The sequence below is a fragment of the Phascolarctos cinereus genome, unplaced genomic scaffold, assembly GCF_003287225.1.
Source record: "Phascolarctos cinereus isolate Bilbo 61053 unplaced genomic scaffold, phaCin_HiC Scaffold_1;HRSCAF=81, whole genome shotgun sequence".
NCBI lineage: Eukaryota > Metazoa > Chordata > Mammalia > Diprotodontia > Phascolarctidae > Phascolarctos > Phascolarctos cinereus.
Window position 1 is genome coordinate 185,104,427 of NW_027555514.1, and position 19,887 is coordinate 185,124,313.

The window sequence follows — 19,887 nt, forward strand, 5'->3', positions numbered from 1 at the left end:
CCTCAGCCAGGGATTGGTTCCATCTCCTTCTGTAGATCTGACAGTATCTAATCAAAAGTTGGAGATCACATTGGATTCAGGCTGCCTGAAAGTCCCCAAAGCAGGTGGACTAGCTCATTGTACTGGCCTTGTTTCCTACTGTGGGTTGAAGTGCTCAGTAATCAACCATGATTCCAGAGGACTAATGATGAAGAATGATACCTACCCTCTTAAGAGAAAAGTAATGTAAATAAATGTGAAGAAGTAAAGTAAATATACAGAATGAGATACGTGTTTTAGGGTATGGTCAATACAGAAATTTGTTTTACTTACCCATGCACATTCATTACAAAGATTCTAGTTTTCTTTCCTTTTTTCCCAGTGCTTAGGGGTGAGGATTTGGAAGGCAGGAGGAAGAAAAAGTAAATTCTCAGTAAGAGAATTTTTTTAAATAAAACTCATAAATTCTTGATGATTAAATTTCTAGTGATGGGCTCAAGGAACTAAGTTGGGCTGGTCCTCAGACAAAAGACAAAGAGTACATTTTTGGGTCCACATTTGGAGGCAGGAAGGGAGGAAGGAAAGAAGAATTAAGTGCCTACTATGTTCCAAATCTTCCTGATTCCAGGCCTAGTGCTCTGTCTGCTATCTACCTATTTCAGGAGGACCAGTTGGAACTTGGTCTATACTATCATACATCATAGCCTTTGAGGGCCTACAGTCATATCCACACCATTATGTGGTATCAAAGCAGGACTTCATTGGAGTCTTCTGTAAAATTAGACAAAGAATTATTCTCTATAAAATGAGGATAGTATCTGACTGAGAATGAACCAGACAATTTATGGGTTCTTCAGACTCAAAGATCTAAATTAATAAATCTATGATTTACTTTTCCAGAAAGGATGGGTAGGAATAGTCTGACCCACTGGAAATCTAGCTTATGGTCTGGAGCCCTAGTAATTTATACACTGTGTATAACTACATTGGGTGAGACTATCTCATCCAGATGAGAGTTCACCCACTTAGTCCAGGCCCAGAGGCTCCCCAGCCTCATGCCTTGATCAGTAGTTATAAAACATGACCCAGGCCACTGTCACCATGTTTTGTTTGTGAAGTGCCTCATTACTAAAGACAAGAGGCCCCAAAGGGAAATGGGCCTCTCTTAGAGACTGCAACAGAGCGACTGGGGCTAACACCAAACATTGCAAGAAACAGCCAAGTCCCTGGAAACCTAGAAGTTGCCTTACCTATATAATTTATGACAAGTCTCTCAAACTCTCTGGGCCTCTCAGGAGCAATCCCGAGAGCCCTGCAGTAACACAGAATAATGAAACATGAAATCAAAGAATGTCGAAGCTAGAAGGACTCTGTGACATTAATTCTAAATCCTTTCATTTTAAAATTGGGGAAATTGAGGCTGAGGCAAGTGATGTATAGGAATGCTTCACAGTAACTCCAAGGAGATTAAAAGAAATAAAGCAGATAATTCATGGACTAACCATCATGGATTTTTAGAACCATCTTTTAGAATTTTCACAGGAATCATCAAAGTCAAGCTCATTGGCCCACAGAGTATAGGTTGCATTCTTTTCCCTTCCCTCAACTCCCACCTTATTCTTCCTGAGCCTAGATAGAACTAGAAACAATGGGTGGAAGGCCCAAGGAGGCAGCTTTAGGCTTCTCTATGAGGGAAAACTTCCTAATAATTAGAGCTACCCCAAAGTGGATGGAGTAATAGGCTGCCCCTTACTAGAGGTCTTCAAGCAAAAGCTGTATGACCACCAGTTGGGAAGGTGGTAGAAAAGATTCTCGTCTGGAGGCAGGTTGAATTGGAAGGCCTTTAAGGTTCTTTCTAACTCCTAGATTCGGTGATTTTCCTGTTGCCTTTAAGCAAGGATTCTCAAGTGGGCCCCCTAGGCTTATGCCTCTAAGCCTACCCCAGGATCCAAAGCTGTCTTTTCCTACATCCTGGACTTTCCTCAGGCTGAGCCATCTCTGCCTAACAGCTGGCTGCAGCAATGGCCCATTTTTTCAGGGTGACTTCCTGGACAGCCTTCTTGAGCTCTATTGTTCTTACAATGTCATTGCAATGGCTCCAGGGACTCCACTAACCTAGCTCAAGCCCTGGGCTTTCCCAAAACAGTCTCTGAGGCTTTCAGGAACAGATTAATAACTGCTGCAAACAAAGCCCATTGATAATTTAAACCGTTTCCAGGGATCCAGGAGCCAGCTGTCCAAGCAGCCTATAGCCGCCCACTTAGGTTGGCCAATGTGGAGAGAAAAGAAGTTAGGTTGTGTTTTATTTTTCCAAAGAATGGCCTTTAATTCAGGGTACTCCATCCCCAATGATTCAGTTTGTTTGGTTTTTTTAATTGCTGATTATATTTTGGGGCGGTTTTTTTATTAATTTATTTTGATTTATCAATAATCACTTCCATATGCTTTTGTTTGTTTGTTTGTTTTTTGTTTGTTTGTTTGTTTAGGCAATTGGGGTTAAGTGACTTGCCCAGGGTCACACAGCTAGTAAGTGTCAAGTGTTTGGTCTGAGGCCGGATTTGAACTCAGGTAGGTCCTCCTGACTTCAGGGCCGCTGCTCTATCCACTGCACCACCTAGCTGCCCCTTTGTTTGTTTGTTTGTCTATATTCTTTTGAGTTTAAAATTTTTCTCCCCCTTCCTCCCCACCACCTTCCCGACGATGGCACACAATCTGATATAGGCTATACATTTACATTCCTATTAAATGTATTTCACATTAGTGATATTATAAGTAAAAATTAAAACCAATAGGAGGAACCATCAGAAAGAGGAAACAAAACTCAACAGAAGAGGAAAAAGATAGCAATTCAACTTCCATAGTTCTTTCTTTGGATGTGGACAGCATTTTCCATCACAAGGCCTCTGGAGATGTCTTAGATCTTTGTATTGCTGGGAAGGGTTAAGTTTATCAATATTAGTCATCGCACAACGTAGCTGTTATTGTGTACAATGTTCTCTTGGTTCTGCTCACTTCACTCAGCATCAGACCATACAAGTCTTTCCAGGTTTTTCTGAAGTCAGCCTGTTTATCATTTCTTATAGCACAATAGTATTCCATTACATTCATATACCACAACTTACTCAGCCATTCCCCAATTGATGGGCATCCTCTCAATTTCCATAAATTGCTGATTATTGAAGAGATTTGTTTTATTCCAAATTGTCACTAACTATCTGTGAGACTTTGGGCAAATTATTTAACTTTTCTAAACCTCAGTTCCTTCCTCTTTATAGAGGAATATTTTATATTTGATATTTGATAACAAAGGGATATAGGATCAAAGCTCTAACATATTATGTCTCTAATAACCTAAGCAAAACACCTTCTACATAGATAGGCAAAGGCTCCCAGATCCAGGGCCAGTGAGCAGGCTAGTGTTCAATACCTAAGATTATTGATCGTCCCCTTCCTCCTCGAAAGAGGAAAGGAAAAGTATATGTTTCTCCCAAAAGAGCACCAGGCAGGAAGCAGGTCCTGACATATCTCCCTGCCTTTTCACTGTTTCTGCCCACATTCATCTTTGTATAAACAAAGCTTCTTTCTGCCCTTTCCTCTCAGTGCAAAAGGCCTGAACGTTGCCGTGGCAACTCATTTCCCTTCCCCAGGTGGGAAATGAGGAGCTTTTCCCTTTCTGCTTCACCCTACCCCCCAGGGCAGAGCAAGAGGTGGGAAGAAAAAATGCTACTACTAGGGAGGTAGACTGGAGAATAGTGGTGTGAAGAGTAAAAGAGAGAAATAAATTTATTCTAGAACAAACAAGTAGAAGGTGAGGCCAAAAGGCAGTGGGAAGTTTAGGTTTCCAAAGAGGAGGGGGAACATAGAGGCCGGGGAAAATTCTGCTTCCTCAGTGAAGTCTTCCCTGTTGATTCCCAGTTGATTTCTCGCTCCCTAGAACTCCTGTGACTCTCTTTTGGCACCTCCCATATACTGCTTTGTGTTATCTATCCATGTGACAAGGAATCCTAGAACTATAGAACCAGCAAGTGGAAGATGATGTCCAGCCCCCCTCAAGTTACAGGTGAGAAAACTAAGACCTAGAGAAGTGACTTTCCTGGCATAAGGTAAGATAAGAACTCAGACCTTCTTACCTCCTCCCCTTAGGTCCTCTTTCCATCATGCCCAGACTCTGGAACTTCACACATATCTATCAAAATCTGAAGAAATTCAGTGCTCTGATTGAAATAGGGAGTGTGTGAGAATTATGCAGATTCTTTCCTGGGTTCCAGCAACCTTCCCAGTCTCCAGGGTCATATCAATGGGTATGTAAGAGAAAGAACTCTCATAGTACCCGGCCCACAGTAGGTGCTTAATAAATGTTATTGACTGAGAGTCTGACACTTATCTTCCAGCCAAAAGACCTCCCATTGACTCCAAGCTTTGACATTTATTATCTCAGCGACCTTGGGCAAGTCATTAACCACTCCTCAACCCCAGTTTCCTCGTCTATAAAATGGCAATGATAATAATTCTTATCCCTCATTGAGTTGCTGTCAGGAAAGTCCTCTATAAATCCTAATACACTGCAAAAGTGATATATTTGCTTTAAATGGACAGAATTTCCAAACACCAGTTGCAGAAGTCTGTACCTGCCTCACTCCCCACTCCTACCGCTACTTCCTCCCATCCTTCTCCTGGGTCTATGATGATTTGAACAACTCTCCAGTTCTGCTGTGAACAGTGAACACATAGCAACACGTACAACATGGCTACCAGGGAGTGGTGGGCCGTGCTGGGAGTCAGAGCAAGAACCCACACAAACTCCTGGGGACTGGAAAAGCCTTGTGGGGTAGGGGGGAGAGGAGGGGCTTGTGATTGCTGACAACTGACGAGAGGTTGTACATGGACAAACCTCAACAAAATTCAATCCTTAAACAGTTTCCTGTTCCTAAGAAGGTGCTAAAACTCCATAGGCCCACCTCCAGGCTTGCAATGTCTCCGATCTCCAAACTGTCTGTTCAAGAGCTAAGTGTAAGTGAGACCCACATGTAGAGAGGATTTGCTATGGAAACATCTAAGTGGGATGGGGAGGGCTCTTTAAGAGAAAAGAAAAATGGATTTGGTAGAAAAATCCACACTGTACATAGCAAATGGAGGTCCTTCAAGTACCCCTGAAGCACTTAGAGACTCAGAACAGAGACAACCACTATCTGTGTGACTCTCAGCAAGTCATGTCCCTCAGTTTCCTCAACTGTAAAATGGGGATAATAGCCTCTATCTCCCAGGGTTGTTGTGAGGATCAAATGAGACAACATTTGTAAAGTGCCTAGCACATAGTAGGCACTTAATAAATGCTTGCTCCCTTTTTTCTGTCCTTCCTCTGGGCAAGATGATTCCTACATGAACCCATACAACCACATGACTTCCACTTGTTAAAGTCCTCCAGAAAGGAATTTTGAACCCCTTCCCTATCTCTCAGCACACCCTCTTTCCTCGTTAGATTCATCTTCATGTCTAAATCTACTAGACTGAGGCTAGTTCTTCACATTTTATTCATTTTATCCTTACAATATCCCTTGGGGGTAGGTGGTCTTATTATCCCCATTTTACAGATGAGCAAACTAAGGCAGGTAAAGTCATACAACTGGTAGGAGCATCTGAGGCAGGATTTGAACTGAGGTCTTCCTGACTCTACATCCCCTGCTCTCTAGCTGCCTACTGCTCTCTCACAACTTCAATTCTTCCTCCACACAGATGCTAAAGTGATTTTCCTCACATAGAGGTCTGACCTATTGCTCCCGTACTCAATAAAGTCCAACGGTACCTTATCACCTCTAGAATCAAGTAGAACTCCTCTTTGGCATTTGAAACCCTTCACAAACTGACCTCAGTCTACTTTTCCAGTCTTATTACACATTGCTTCCCTTCCTGCACTCTATGGTCCAGCCAAAATGGCCTACTTATTGTTCTTCCTCTACCATACCCCAGCTCCTATCTCTACGCCTTTGGCCATGACTGTCCCCACGGAGATGATGCTGGCCAAAGCAAGGAGCCTATTCCCAAACCACAGAGGATGGAACAACAGGGAGAGTGAAGAATCCAATGTGGAAGTCAAGGCTGACCAAGAGTCCATCCAGCAATAAACTAGGGTCTCGTTCACCACCACTAGATGTTATATAACAAAACCTACCCAGCTTGACTAGGATCACAAGTGTTTTTGGAAAGAATATAGGTGAGCCGCAACTAGGTGGCGCAGTGGATAGAGCACCGGCCCTGAAGTCAGGAGGACCTGAGTTCAAACACGGCCTCAGACCAAACACTTGACACTTACTAGCTGTGTGACCCTGGGCAAGTCATTAAACCCCAATTGCCTAAAAAAAAAAAATAGGTGATTCGATTAGAACACCTGTCCTTGTTCAAAAAAAAGATTTCAAGTGAGAATTCAGGTAATACCCTTAGTAAAACTTATAGCCTATTCTTCCAATCCCTTCCTATAAACATCAGTTACTACAAAGGCTAGGACAACAGACATTCAGTACCTCAGTACATGGTCTGCTGTTCAGCTTGTTCAGTTCAGTTGTTTATTTGCTCTGAACATAGATTATTTAGACATCTAAAATAAACCATTTGACAATGGACAGGTAACTTAACCGGCCCTGAGCCTCAGTTCTGTCATCCATAAAATGGTAAAAATAATACAAACAGAATTTCCAGTTGTGATGGGACTTTAGTGGCTGTCTATTCCAACTTATATCTAAAAAAAAAGAATGCAATGAATAGTCCTCCACCGTTTTCTCAAAAACCTCCAATCGAAACCAGCTACCTCTAGAGGCAAACCTCTCCACTTTCTGATAGCTCTAATAGTTAGGAAGCTTCTCCTCATGTCAAGCCTATTTTGGTCTCTTCACACATCTACCCATTGCTTTCTGGGGCTAAATGGAATATAGCACTTTGGATGACTATCGTGTCTTCCCAAGTCATATCTTCTCCAAGCTAAACAACCTCAGTTCCTTCAACTAATCCTCCTATGACATGAATCCAAGGTCTTTCTTTCCATATCCTGGTTGACTTCCTCTGGATAGTCTCCAATTTATCACTGTCCTTCCTAGAATGTGGCACCTAGAATTTGAAACAGCATCCCAGATATGCTTTAACCAGGTTAGAGTACAATAGTTCTCTCGATTCCTGATTCCTTGATACTATAAGCTTTCTGAACATCAAAAACATAAAGGCAGTAGGAAACAGAGAGCTAGCCTCAGATTTAGGAAGACCTAGGTTCAAGCATATAACCTCCGATAACTGCTAGCTGTACAACCTTGAACAGATAAGATGCTGATCTGCATTGGTAGAGGGTTCTTTACGCTGAGGAAACTACCAGGCCAGACCAAAAAAAAAAATCCAATACCAATTTCTATAGTATTACTCCATGGAAAGGAACACAAGCTAGCTCTTGATTTTAGATATATGTTTCTGACCATATTAAGCAAGGATTCTTCCATGCTTATGTATTTAAAGAATTTAACATAAATGGATAACAAAATGGCTTTTTTCTGCGTCTATTGATATAACCATGTGATTTGGGTTGTTTTCTTAACTATACCTTCAAGCATAATGTGGCTTTCCAGCTTGTCTCTCTTAACAGCAATTTTTTTTTCTATCTGAATATCACATTTTACCATCATTTGTGTCAAAGGTAGGATTTGCTATTGTCATACCTGAAATCATGATCGCAAGTCAGGCTTTTTAGAATTGTCTGAAGGATAATTAATTTTGTCATAGTCCCTCACTGTAACATTTGGTCTTCATGTTTTAGCTGCATGACTTGTATACAGCAAATTGCTGGGTTTTGTTTTCTTATCCATTCTGCTATTTTTTTCTATTTTATTAGTGAATCTAATCTACTCATATTTGTGGCTAAAATTGTTTAGATTGGGTTTTCTCCACCAAATTCTATTATGTGTGTGTGTGTGTATATATATATATATATATATATATTATATATATATATATATATATATTTTATATATATATATATATATTATTTTTTTTTAATGTACTTGTCATCTCCCCCATTAGGATGTAAGCTCATCATGGGTAGGGATTGTTTCCTTCTATATACTTGTAGCCCTAGCACCTAGCCCAGTGCCTGGCACAAATTAGGGTTTTTTAGGGGCATGGTTAGGAAATCAGGTTAGATGACTTGCCCAGGGTCACACAGCTAGTAAGTGTCAAGTCTATGAGGATCTGAACTCAGGCCCTCCTGACTCCAGCGCCAGTGCTCTATCCACTGCACCACCTAGCTTCCTCTATAAATTAGGATTTTAACAAACGCTTATTGATATTCTATTTTCTCCCTCCCTTTGATCCTCTCTCAGTACTAACTTTTTGATACCACAGAAGAGTACTACAGAAGCCTTTACACCCACACAGCTACAATAATCTCACCCTATTTTACATGACATTCATCTGTGATGCCTCTTTCTAAAAAAGGTTTTCTTAATTGGTCCCATTCTTTACTCCTTCCCCCTTCTAGAATACTCTATAATATGACCTTCTATTCTTGGGCTTTACGTAGTGGTACACTGACTAAAGGGCGAGCATGAAATCAGGAAGACTTGGATTCAAGTCCTACCTCTGACACATACTAGCTATGCTACCAAGAGTAAATAAATCACTTAACCTCCATGTACTCCCAAATAACTCTGTAAGAACATGCTAGTCAACTATGTGAAAGAATGTTCTAAATAACTAAAACTGAGACACATGAAAATCAAAACAATATAATTTTACCTCATCCCCGTTACATTGGCAAAGACAAAAATGGTATATTTTAAGGGGTCATAGGAAGATAAACACACTATTGGTAAAGCTTTGAATTGATCTGACTATTGTAGAAAACATTTTGGAATTTTATTAGTTCCAAACTGTACCTACCTTTCGACTCACTGATAACACTAGTTAACATATATCCCCAAGGATATCAAAGACAGAGGAGGAAATTCCATACATACAAAAACTATTTATAAATGCATTTTTGCACTAACAAAAATATGGAAACAACATTGATATCCATTAGTTGGGAAAATGGCTAAACAAACTGTAGTTTATGAATATAAAGGGGTATTATTGAGCTTCATGAAACGACGAACATAAAGTATGCAGGGAAATTTGGTAAAACTTATATGAACTGAATAAACAAGACCGAGTCAAACTGAGAGTAAACAGGACCAAAAAAACTATTTACACAATGACCACAGTAAATGTCCAAAAGTGAGCTCATTATTTCTTCCCCCAAAACCTTCCCCTCCCCTTCCTCACTTCCCTACTGCTGTTAAGGGTACCACCATCTATCCAATCATCCAGGCATCAACCTCAAATCCTTATTCTCTCTCATCCTCCATATCTGATCTGTTGCCAAGTCTTATCTTCCTACTTTTTACCTTTTGCCTTCATAATCTGTCCCTTCCACTTTTCCAGCCTTTTTTATGCCTTATACTCCTCTACTCTACTCTTTGATCCAGTGACATTAGCAAGATCTAGGTATTGTCTTTGTCCGCCCCCCATACCTAGAACACTCTTCCACCTCCTTTACCTCTTGATTTCCCTGACTTCCTCCAAGCTTCGGTTAAAATACACCTACCAGAATGGGTGAATGAGAACAATTTGTCCAACTGCCATGAAGTTAGGTACTGTGGAGCACTTAGAGCTTGGTCAGACACCAAAGGCAGCGAGGTCATCCACTGCAACCCATGCCATCACCAGTCGTCCCAGTTTTTGTCCTGCCACTGGACTTCGATGACTCAGGAAGAAAGAGTGAAGTTAATGATTTTGTGCAACTCTGCCTCACTTAAATCCAATTCATGAACAAGTCACGATCCTCTTCAAAAAGCAAATGATGAACAACAAAATGCCACCTCCTACAGGAAGCTCTCCCAGTTCTCCTTAATCTTAGCGCCTGCCACAGCCTGGAGGCTAATAATAATAACAACTGGCATGTATATAGTACTTTAAGGCTTGCAAAAATTTTTACATCCATGATTTCATTTTAATCTCACAACTCCCCTGCATAAAACAGATACTTCTCCTACAAATAGGTCCAAAAGCTAGTTGGTGATGTGGGACTAGAGGTCAGGAGAGAGAAGACAAGGCCTAAAAATATAGATTTAGGAGTCAGAAACGATAATTGAATACATGTGATCTTATGAAATTGCCCAGAAAAAAATATAGAAACTAAAGAGTGTCCAAGATAGAGCCCTGGGGTCTTTCTTCAATTCATTGGGCATGGGAAGCCTTGGGGATGGCGATATAGCCAAGGAAAGTGAGGGGTGAATGGAACCAAGGGAACAGTTACAAAAAACCCAAAGAAGAGAGTATCGAGGAAGAGAGGGTAGTCAATAGTGTCAAATGCTGCAGAGAGATCAAGAAGGATGATTGAGAAAAGATATTCATCAAATTTGACAATTAAGAGATATTTCAAACCCTAGCATTTGCCTCTTTATTTTTATTTTTTTGCTCAATCTCTTCAGCTGTATGGGTATCCATTTCACCATCTATAAAATGAGGAGCTTAGACTAGATGGTCCTTAAGGTGCCTTCTGGTTCTAATTCCTATGGTCCTAAATGGAAATAAATTCAGTTTTTGCAGGTAACATCATTGCTCATCTCTAAAGCACTTGTATCTGATGGTCTCCTCCTATAGTTAAGGTTCCTCTTACACTCTCTCTTGAAGCTTTACTAAGGGCAAGAAAGGCTCTCCAAGGTCACCATATCCCACACCAGGCAAGTATAGCCTTTTCTATTTTTTCCTTCATGCTTTACAACACCCTGACCTCTGCAAGGCACATAGAAAGTGCTTATTTCCTCTCTTCCCCATGAGAGACCCCAGGCACCCAGCTGCTTACCTTGTGAATCAATATAATCCTGGTTACTAAATCATTAAGCTATGTAATTTTCCTAACTCAGACAAGTAGAGACCCAAATCCCTAAGTACTGCCTCAATAACATTTCAGAGGGCATTTTATCAGTGGTCTTGAGCCAATTGGCCAACAACAAAACAAAAAATCAAGACCTGATTTGTAATAATTGGCAGTTTCTGAAATGTAAAGGCTCACACTGAACATTCAACAATCAGCTCTAAAGATGGGTCTGGCACATCCCTGGTTTTATGTAAGTGAAAAAAGTTTCCATTTCACGTTCACAATTTTATTGGCCCAGAGAACTAAGGTTTGGAACGAGGGTGGGGAATCTGTGGCCTAGAGGCCACACGTGGCCATCTAGGTCCTCAAGTGCAACCCTACATGTGGCCTCGAGGCAGTAGGTTCCCCACCCTTGGTTTGGACCATTAGGATTATTTCCTTGTCAGATGAAGCAGAAAAATCCCAACAAATGGACTGGTGTTCCTGAGATTTAGTGGGATTTCTGTTGTTCTATGGGGACATCTTTCTGACTCAATATTGTGAATTCAGAGACAGAGGGTTGCAACTGTGACCATTTGAATTAGTAAATTATATCTTTTTGACCTTTTTTTGTTGTAAATAGATTTGACTTTTATGATTCATAGGCCTGGTTAAGAACAAGGACACTTTAAATTGGAAGTCTTAAAGTATCTAATTAAAACCTCAACTTACTATCTTTCCCCTTCTAAAGCCACCCTCTTTGAAACTTCCCTATTTCTGTTAAGGACACCACCATACTTCTAGGCACCCAGCTTGCAACCTTTCAGTGGTCTTCAACACCTCACTCTCCTTCACCTCATGTATCCAATCAGCTGACAGATTGAATCTACATCCACATTTCTCCCATCTTATCTCTTTCTCTCCACTCACATGACCACCACTCTAATTCAAGTCTTCACCATCTCATGCCTAGACTATTGTCCTAATTGTTTTCCCTGCCTTAAGTCTTCCCTCTCTTCAATCTGTCTTCCACGTAGCTGCCAAGGTGATATTCCTACAGTACTGGACCCACATAAATTCCAGAGGCCTCTTATTTTCTCTAGGATCAAATATAAACTCCTCAGTTTAACATTTCAAGTCTTTTACAACCTGGTTCCAACCTATCTTTCTAGACTTATTATATATTACTCTCCTTCACAAATTCTTGGTTTGTCCAAACTGCCTGTCTTATTGTTCTCTCTACACAATATCCCAGCTGGTACCTTTTCCCACCCCTTCCTTCTTTTCCCTTGTTCTACCATGAATCATGATTAAATTCACTCTACTCATGTTCCTGGATATATATATATATATATATATATATATATATATATATATATATATATATATATATATATATATATATATATATATATATAATATATGTATGTATGTATGCATGTATATGTGTCTGTATAGATGCATGTATACACGCACATGTATATATGTCTATACTTATATGTGTGTACACATGTATATACTTATATACACACATGTATAACATATGCATCTATACATGTAATGTGTATATATATGTGTGTCAATCTACTTCCTCTCACCCCCTTCATCACCCCTGTAATTTTCCTGACCAAGGTGCCTCTCCCAGGCTACCATCCCCTTTCTGTCTCCCTCGTTAAAATACAGGCTTCTTGATATATACAAGACTTTACTAATAGTAACTAACCATTGATCACATCTATATGAATAAGAAGAACATTGCATTATCATTTAATTTTTTTGAAGGTCAATAAAAATTTTAGATTAGAACAAAACAAAAAAGAATATAAGCTTCTTGAGGGCAAGTGACTGTCTTTGCTTTCATATTTGCATTCCTAAGTGTTTAATACAGTGTTTGCCAATCATAAATACTTAATAAATGCTTTTCATGCATTCCTTCATGCAAATGCCACCTCCTTCTTGAGGTCTTTCTTGATTCTCACGGCTACTAGTGCTTCTAAAAAATTACCCCAAATTTGTTTTATTTATTTTATATATATTTATATGTGTATATGTTGTTACCTTGAACGAATGTAAGTTCTTTGAGGGTAGGAACTATTCCATTTCTGTCTTAGTATCCTTAGAACCTGGCACACATCAGGGTATTGGTGATTACAGCTAGGTGCCCAGTGGATACAGCAATGGGCCCGAAGTCAAGAAGATTTTTCATCTTCATCAGTATAAATCTGATCTCATACATGTAATAGCAGTGTGACTTTGGGCAAGTCACTTAACCTAGTTTGTCTCAGTTTTCTCATCTGCAAAATGAGCTGGAGAAGGAAATAAATGGCAAACCACTCCAGTATCTTTGCCAAGAAAACCCCAAATGGGATCACAAAGGGTCAAGCACAACTACAAAATGACTGGATGACAAAAAGCTGATTTCTATTGATTAATAAATTGTTGTTGATTGATGGCTGGAAGATGCCCTTCTGGAGGATTATAAGAACTCAATTCCCCAAAGACCCAATGAAAAATAAGAATCCAGGACAGCTAGGTGGCACAGTAGATAGAGCTCCGGCGTTGGAGTCAGGAGGACCTGAGTTCAAATCCGCCCTCAGACACTTGATGTTTACTAGCTGTGTGACCCTGGGCAAGTCACTTAACCCCGATTGCCTCACAGAAAAGCAAAAAAAAAAAGGAGGAGGAGGAGGAGGAGAAGAAGAAGGAGAAGGAGAAGGAGAAGAAGAAGAAGAAGAAGAAGAAGAAGAAGAAGAAGAAGAAGAAGAAGAAGAAGAAGAAGAAGAAGAAGAAGAAGAAGGAGAAGAGGAGGAGGAGGAGGAGGGAGGAGGAGGAGGAGGAGGAGGAGGAGGAGGAGGAGGAGGAGGAGGAGGAGGAGGAGGAGGAGGAGGAGGAGGAGGAGGAGGAGGAGGAGGAGAAGAAGAAGAAGGAGAAGAAGAAGAAGAAGGAGAAGAAGGAGAAGAAGAATCCAGCTCCAAGTCAAAACTTCATAATGATTAGTGTTAGGGTTAACCAAGAGTGAAATGGGATGTCTCAGAAGAAGGGAAGATTTCCCCTTACTGGGAACCTAAGCAAAGGCTGGCTGATCACCTATCAGATTCTTGTCAGGTACAGGTTAGATTAGACGGTCTCTGCTGTCCTGTTCATCTCTAAAATTCTGGCTGTCAAGTAAAAAGTATAAGGGCAGGATCAAAACCACCGCAGCCAATTTTAGCCCTGATACCTCAGCTGGGTAAGAATACATCTCAGTCAGTCAATCATGGGCCTTACATAAGACTAAATGCAAAAAGTCTTTGAAAGCCATTTAATGAAGTGAAATAATAAGAGGTCTGTTACATTAGCTGAGGGGTTTCCTTATGCCCTCTAGATCCTATTTTTAAAAAATCATCAAGTTAGCCAGAAAAAAGAAATTCCAGAAATTGGAGTAAGTATGGCTTTCCAACATATTCCTGAGGAGGAAACAGCTTGGGACGGGGTGGGGAACTTGTGGCCTTCTAGGTCCTTGGGTGCAGCCTTTTGACTGAGTCCTTTTATTAAGGGAATTTGTTTTGTGAAGTTTGGATTCAGTCAAAGGCAGAAGGAAGAGGCCTTGACTTTGGACTTGTTTCCTCCCAGCTCTTCCTGTGACCAACATCCCAGCAATGTTCCAGAGGTACCTGGCACCTGCAAGTATCAGGAGCCAAGGAAAGATAGATGCAGATCCATTATACTTATAGAGAATTGGAGAAAGTGAAACTTCTGAATTGAAAAAAAGAATTTCTTGTGACCAGGATCTATGAGTTACCTCTTTAGCACACATGCACTCTAAACTTGAGCCCACTTCCCCCTGGACTCCATATATATATTTGTAAGGAAGTATGTTGAGGCAACCAGGTGGCTTGATGGACAGAATACTGGGCCTAGAGTAAAGGAGACAAGTTCAAATCTAGCCTCAAATACTTGCTAGGTGCATGACTGGGCAAATCTCAGTTTTCTCAACTGAAAAATGGGGACAATAACAGCACCTGGCTCATAGGGTTGTTGGAGAATCAAATGAGATAATATTTATAAAATGCTTAGCACGATGCCTAGCACATAGTTATTTTGTCCTTTTGTTTCAAAGAGGATCAATGAAATCACGGGGTGATTTGGATTTGGATTTAATTGAGGCAGAGTTGCACAAATTCATTGGCCAAAGTTATCTCTTCCAGAGTCATCGAAGTCCAGAGGCAAGATGTTAGTCAGGATGACTGGTGATGGCTCGGGATGTGGTTCTAAGCACTCCATGGCTTTGGCATCTCAATGTCTGACCAAGCATGCCTAATTCAGCCAACTTCATGGCCATCGGAACAAATTGTTCTCATCAACCTATTTTACAGGGGAAGTTCTTACATGCCTGGGCTAGACATCCCCCAAACTCACTGATGTGTTTGAGGCCTGTCAGTTTCCCTCAACCTGGTTTAGGCCATCTGCCAAGATAGTTTTACCAGGAAGTGGCCACTGTACATGCTGTAGCTTCTTGGAGCCACAGGTAAGAGTTGGGTGAAGGTAGCAGGAATGTAAGTTGTTAATTCCATGTAATTCAGGAATGAATGCAAAGGGAGACAGGACTATTTTGAGGCCAACAAACTCACAATCTTTCCTCCCATACTTAACCTCTCTTCTGGTCTTTCTCTAGGTCAGTTGCAATAAAAAGGCTGGAAATCTCGGGTACCCTTAGTTCCTCTCTCTCTCTCATCCCTCACATCCATTTAGTTGCCAGTCTTTTTATTCTACCTCCACATCTTTTGCGCGTTCTTTTCCCTCCACTCCAATGGTCACCCATCTGGTCCAGGGCTGAGCTTTGGATTCAGGAACTGTGCTGGGAGGTACAAGCCAAAAGTGTGTAGAGGATATTTAGACTAGAATTCCACTTCTTGTGAACTCTCAAATATGTATGCTAACACAGTACAGATGAAACAAAAGAACAAAATCCAAAAATCATTATAATCTGGCTTTGGGATATTATGCAACAGATTATATTATGTTACAGACTTATCACCCTAATTGGTGAGTTTGGTATTGCATTAGAGCTTTAAGATTTCTTCCAGCTGTAAATGCTCTAATCTTAAAAGATGGAGCCCAATTGCCTTGGGCATGCACCAACAACAGTAAGGGGCAGATGTAACTTTTTCCATGAATCTTTGCCACCAAAAAATTACCTTTCTTCAAAGTATTTATGGTATATACTGTATGCATTGTCATTTCATCCTCCCCAATGATCTCAAATAAATGTCAATATTCTTATATGTAAATATTAATATGCATAAATATAATCTTTATTTTGTAGATGAAGAAACGGAGGCCAAGGGAGGGGAAACTCTTTCCCCAAGGCTACACAATTAATAAGTCATAGAATCAGGTCATGCACACAGGTTTTCTGATTCCAAATACCGACTGACTCTGTTCATCTCTGCCTTTCGGATCAAATTGAACAGTTTGATGTCTCCTATTCCTGACTTTCTCAAAGGATTTAAAGCTGGAGGAAACTTTAGATATCACCTAATACATAATACTGCCTCTCAGGTGCCACTTTCTGCATAGACTCTTCCTTGACTGCTCTATCTACAAATGATCTCTTCTTTCTCCAATTTCTCCTAGCACTTCAGATCTCTCCTTTATTACTTACAGTCTGCCTTTAATACAGTTATTAGCATATGGATATCATTTCCCCATTAGACTAGAAACTCCCTGAGGGCTGGTTCTGCATCTGTGTCCCCATCATTCAACAGATGAGGGAACAGAATTCTATCAAGTGACTTGCCCAAGATCACAGAACTAATGACTAGAAGAGTTAGGGTTTGAACCCAGGGTGTACGACTCAAAACTCACTAGACTGTACCATGCTGCTTAGACTCATGCCATCTCCCATGTCTGAAATTGACTCCTCTGCATCTCCTGGGATAGTCACCGTAAGTGTTACCCTCTCCCTCCTCCTCCATTCCCCCCTTCAATCTTTATAGGAAAAGGAATCAAGTCAATCCTGCCATTACTATTTATGAAAAAAGAACGTGACAAATGACTGCCCACTCAAAATCTCCAACCTTGTCCACACGGAAACTCCCTTGGATTTGTTTTCTCCCCCTATGAGAAATATAAATTCCTTGAGGACAGGGGAACATATATAGTTGGTGTTTAATCAATTTTTTTTCAATCATTCATTCCATCTTTTAAAAATGTGTCCCTTCTTTCAGGGCTCCATAATGATAATAACAAATATTGCAACCGTACTTTAAGGTTTGCAAAGTGCTCTTCATATTACCTCATTCATTCCTCACAACAGTCCTGTAAGCTAAGTGCTATGGTTTGTCGCCATGTTACACATAAGAAAACTGAGAGGTTAAGTGATTTGCTCAGGGTAAGCGTCTGGAATAGAATTTGGAGGTCTGCCTTCCTCATTTCATGTCTAGCATTGTATCTGCTACTCTATATTGCCTGTCTGGTGCTGTTTCCTCCATAGAATTTGGCTAGAATAGAATAGCTAAAAGTGATCTCTTCTTTCTCAAATTTCTCCTAGCACTTTATATCTCTCCTTTGTTACTTATCATAGCCTGCTTTTATCATGGTTATTAGTATATATGTATAACTTCCCCATTAGACTAGAAACTCCTTGAGGGCAGGGTCTGTGTCTGATTTTTTTCTGGCCTAGCAAAGTATATTATACATAGAAGGAACTTAATAGATGCTTATCGAATTAAATTAAAATGAATTTGTGGTGAGGACAAGAGAATAACCAGGTACAAAGAGAATAAATCCATGGAATGATGTTGAGTTAAAAATGAGCTCCTACCTCACTCTCTACCTCCCATCGATGAAGGGTCCAGGCCAGTCATCCTTCATTCCCCTCCCAGCACTGCTTCTGACTCTCTGGGTTTTTGTACCACGCCCCTAATAAGTACCTTTCCTCCCTCCCTCAATTTTCAGTTCCATTTTTCATGTTGTTGTCTTTCCCCATTACAGCTTAAGCCCCTTAAGGGCAGGGGTTCTCTTTGCTTATATTTGCATCCCCAGTACCACCTGCTACATACTAAGCATTAATAAATGTTTATGCCTGTCTGGCCACAAACTGCCTCCTTCCCAACCTTACCTCCAAGTCCTTCTCCAGCTCCAGCCCAGCTTCCATAAGTTTATACTCAAACTCCTCCCTCTGCTCCTTCTTTTCCGCCTCCAAGGCATCCAGGGGTCCCATTTCAATCATCATGTTACCCTGCCCAGCAGCATTGGGCTCTTTGCCCATCTCCCCATTGGAGATGACAGCTAGAGGAGCCCTGGGATGACTAAGGGAGCCATGGATTGGGTGGGCTCCTCGATTCCGGTAATGATAGACAAGGACATAATCAACCTTCCTCTGGTTGTCGAGGAAGTGCATGCGGCTCTGGCGGGCCTCGGATGATGTTGGCTCATTGGGATCCAGGAAATTGTTGACAACCTGGCAAGAGTGAGAATAAGACAATAGGAACAGGTGACTGAAGAGTGAAAATCAAAGCAGGGGTCCTGAATACAGAGATAACTAAATACATAAGGGACACAGAAAGTATGCCCAAAGAGAGTCCCTTGGGTAGAAATCAGATGCCCAGGATACAAAGGTGAAATTCAAAGACTGATTTAATCCCATTATCTACTTCCCATCCCTACCCTACGCTGACCTAATCCAGATTCCAACCTATATGCATATATATGCATACATATATACATATGTACATAAACACACACACACACAATAACACTTACATCTGTGTGCCCGTACATACACACACACACACACACACCAGTCATTCAATCAATACCTTCTATATGCCAGGCAGCAAGGCCACAAGTAATACAGAGCCAAAAATGAAATCTTGAAGGAGCTTACTTTAGGAGAAGACAGCATATTAACATATCAATATAGACAACATAAGTATGCATATATGACATAAAAAACTAATATGCACATATATGTTCATACATATACAAATACATATCAAATAAATATGAGGTCATTTTATAGAAGGAATGCTAGCGACTATGGGGATCAGGCAGGGCCTCACGTAGAAGACTGCTTGATCTGAGCTTTGAAGGAAACTGTGGGATCTAAGAATCAGACAGAAGGGAGGATATATATTCCAGTCATAAGAGACATCCTGTGAACACCTACTCTTGCAGGCACACACACAGATCTGCATGCTCACACATCCCTGCGTCAGTCTACACACCAACTTTTAACACATCTGAGGGTACACACAGACACCTTTGCCACATACATGCACAATATACTCACAGGCAGATTCTCTGGATCCATTTGAGCAAAAATCAATTCCTAGCCCTATCTGGCCTACTCCTCTGTGCCCCTCCCCCCCAACCCACACGTGTTTACTTCCCACTGTGCTCCTCACAATCCCATACCACCCTACTCCTCCTCTGCTTGCTAATAGTAAAGACCCTGATCTTCAGAACTGACACCTGTTCCTCTCACCCCGCCTCCAGAAAGGAGGAGGAGAAGAAAGGTGGAAGCAGGGGAGAGACCGGCCTCCCTGCCTTTGGGTGTTTCCCTGTTTATTATTGTGGGCTTGGTACCCAGCTGCCTCAGCAGTCACCTGAGAGGTCACCTGGGCAACCAGATGAAGCTCTGAGCACAGGGGAGAGGTATGAGAGAGCCATAGAGGCACCACTGTAAAAAAAAAAAAAAAGAAGAAGAAGAAGAAGAAGAAAATTCTACCATCTTCAACAGAGGAAAAGGGAACTAGAGGGGCTGCAGCCCCAAAAGTGGGATCACTTGCTTAACCTCTTTGAATTTCTCTCCCTCTTCTTCCTCCTTCTTCACTGTCCTTTGAGAAGAATGCACTTGCCCAAAGTAAAACAAAGAGACAGGGAGAAAAAAATGGTGGTCCCAAAAAAATCTAGGCAGAAATACCATCATCTTTAGAAGGGAGAGAGCTATCCTTGGGCCCCTTCTCCCAGACCCACTAGCTAAGTGATCCCCCTGAAGGTGAAGGGAGGGACCAAGACCATCCTTCTGTTCTCTCTTTCTCCTTCCCTGT

The 19,887-nt window shown here is 41.0% G+C and overlaps 1 protein-coding gene across 1 annotated transcript in view; it reads right to left on the reverse strand.

The window, feature by feature from the left end:
• The window catches only part of ANO2 (anoctamin 2), a 506,846-nt gene extending 487,698 nt beyond the window's left edge, over positions 1-19,148 (reverse strand). Inside the window, exons 1-2 of the mRNA XM_078149057.1 lie at positions 19,128-19,148; positions 17,955-18,296 (exon numbers count right to left, since the gene is read on the reverse strand). Coding sequence (XP_078005183.1) covers positions 17,955-18,296; positions 19,128-19,148 — 363 coding nt within the window. The remainder of the gene's footprint in view (positions 1-17,954; positions 18,297-19,127) is intronic.
• Between the last annotated feature and the right edge of the window lie 739 nt (positions 19,149-19,887).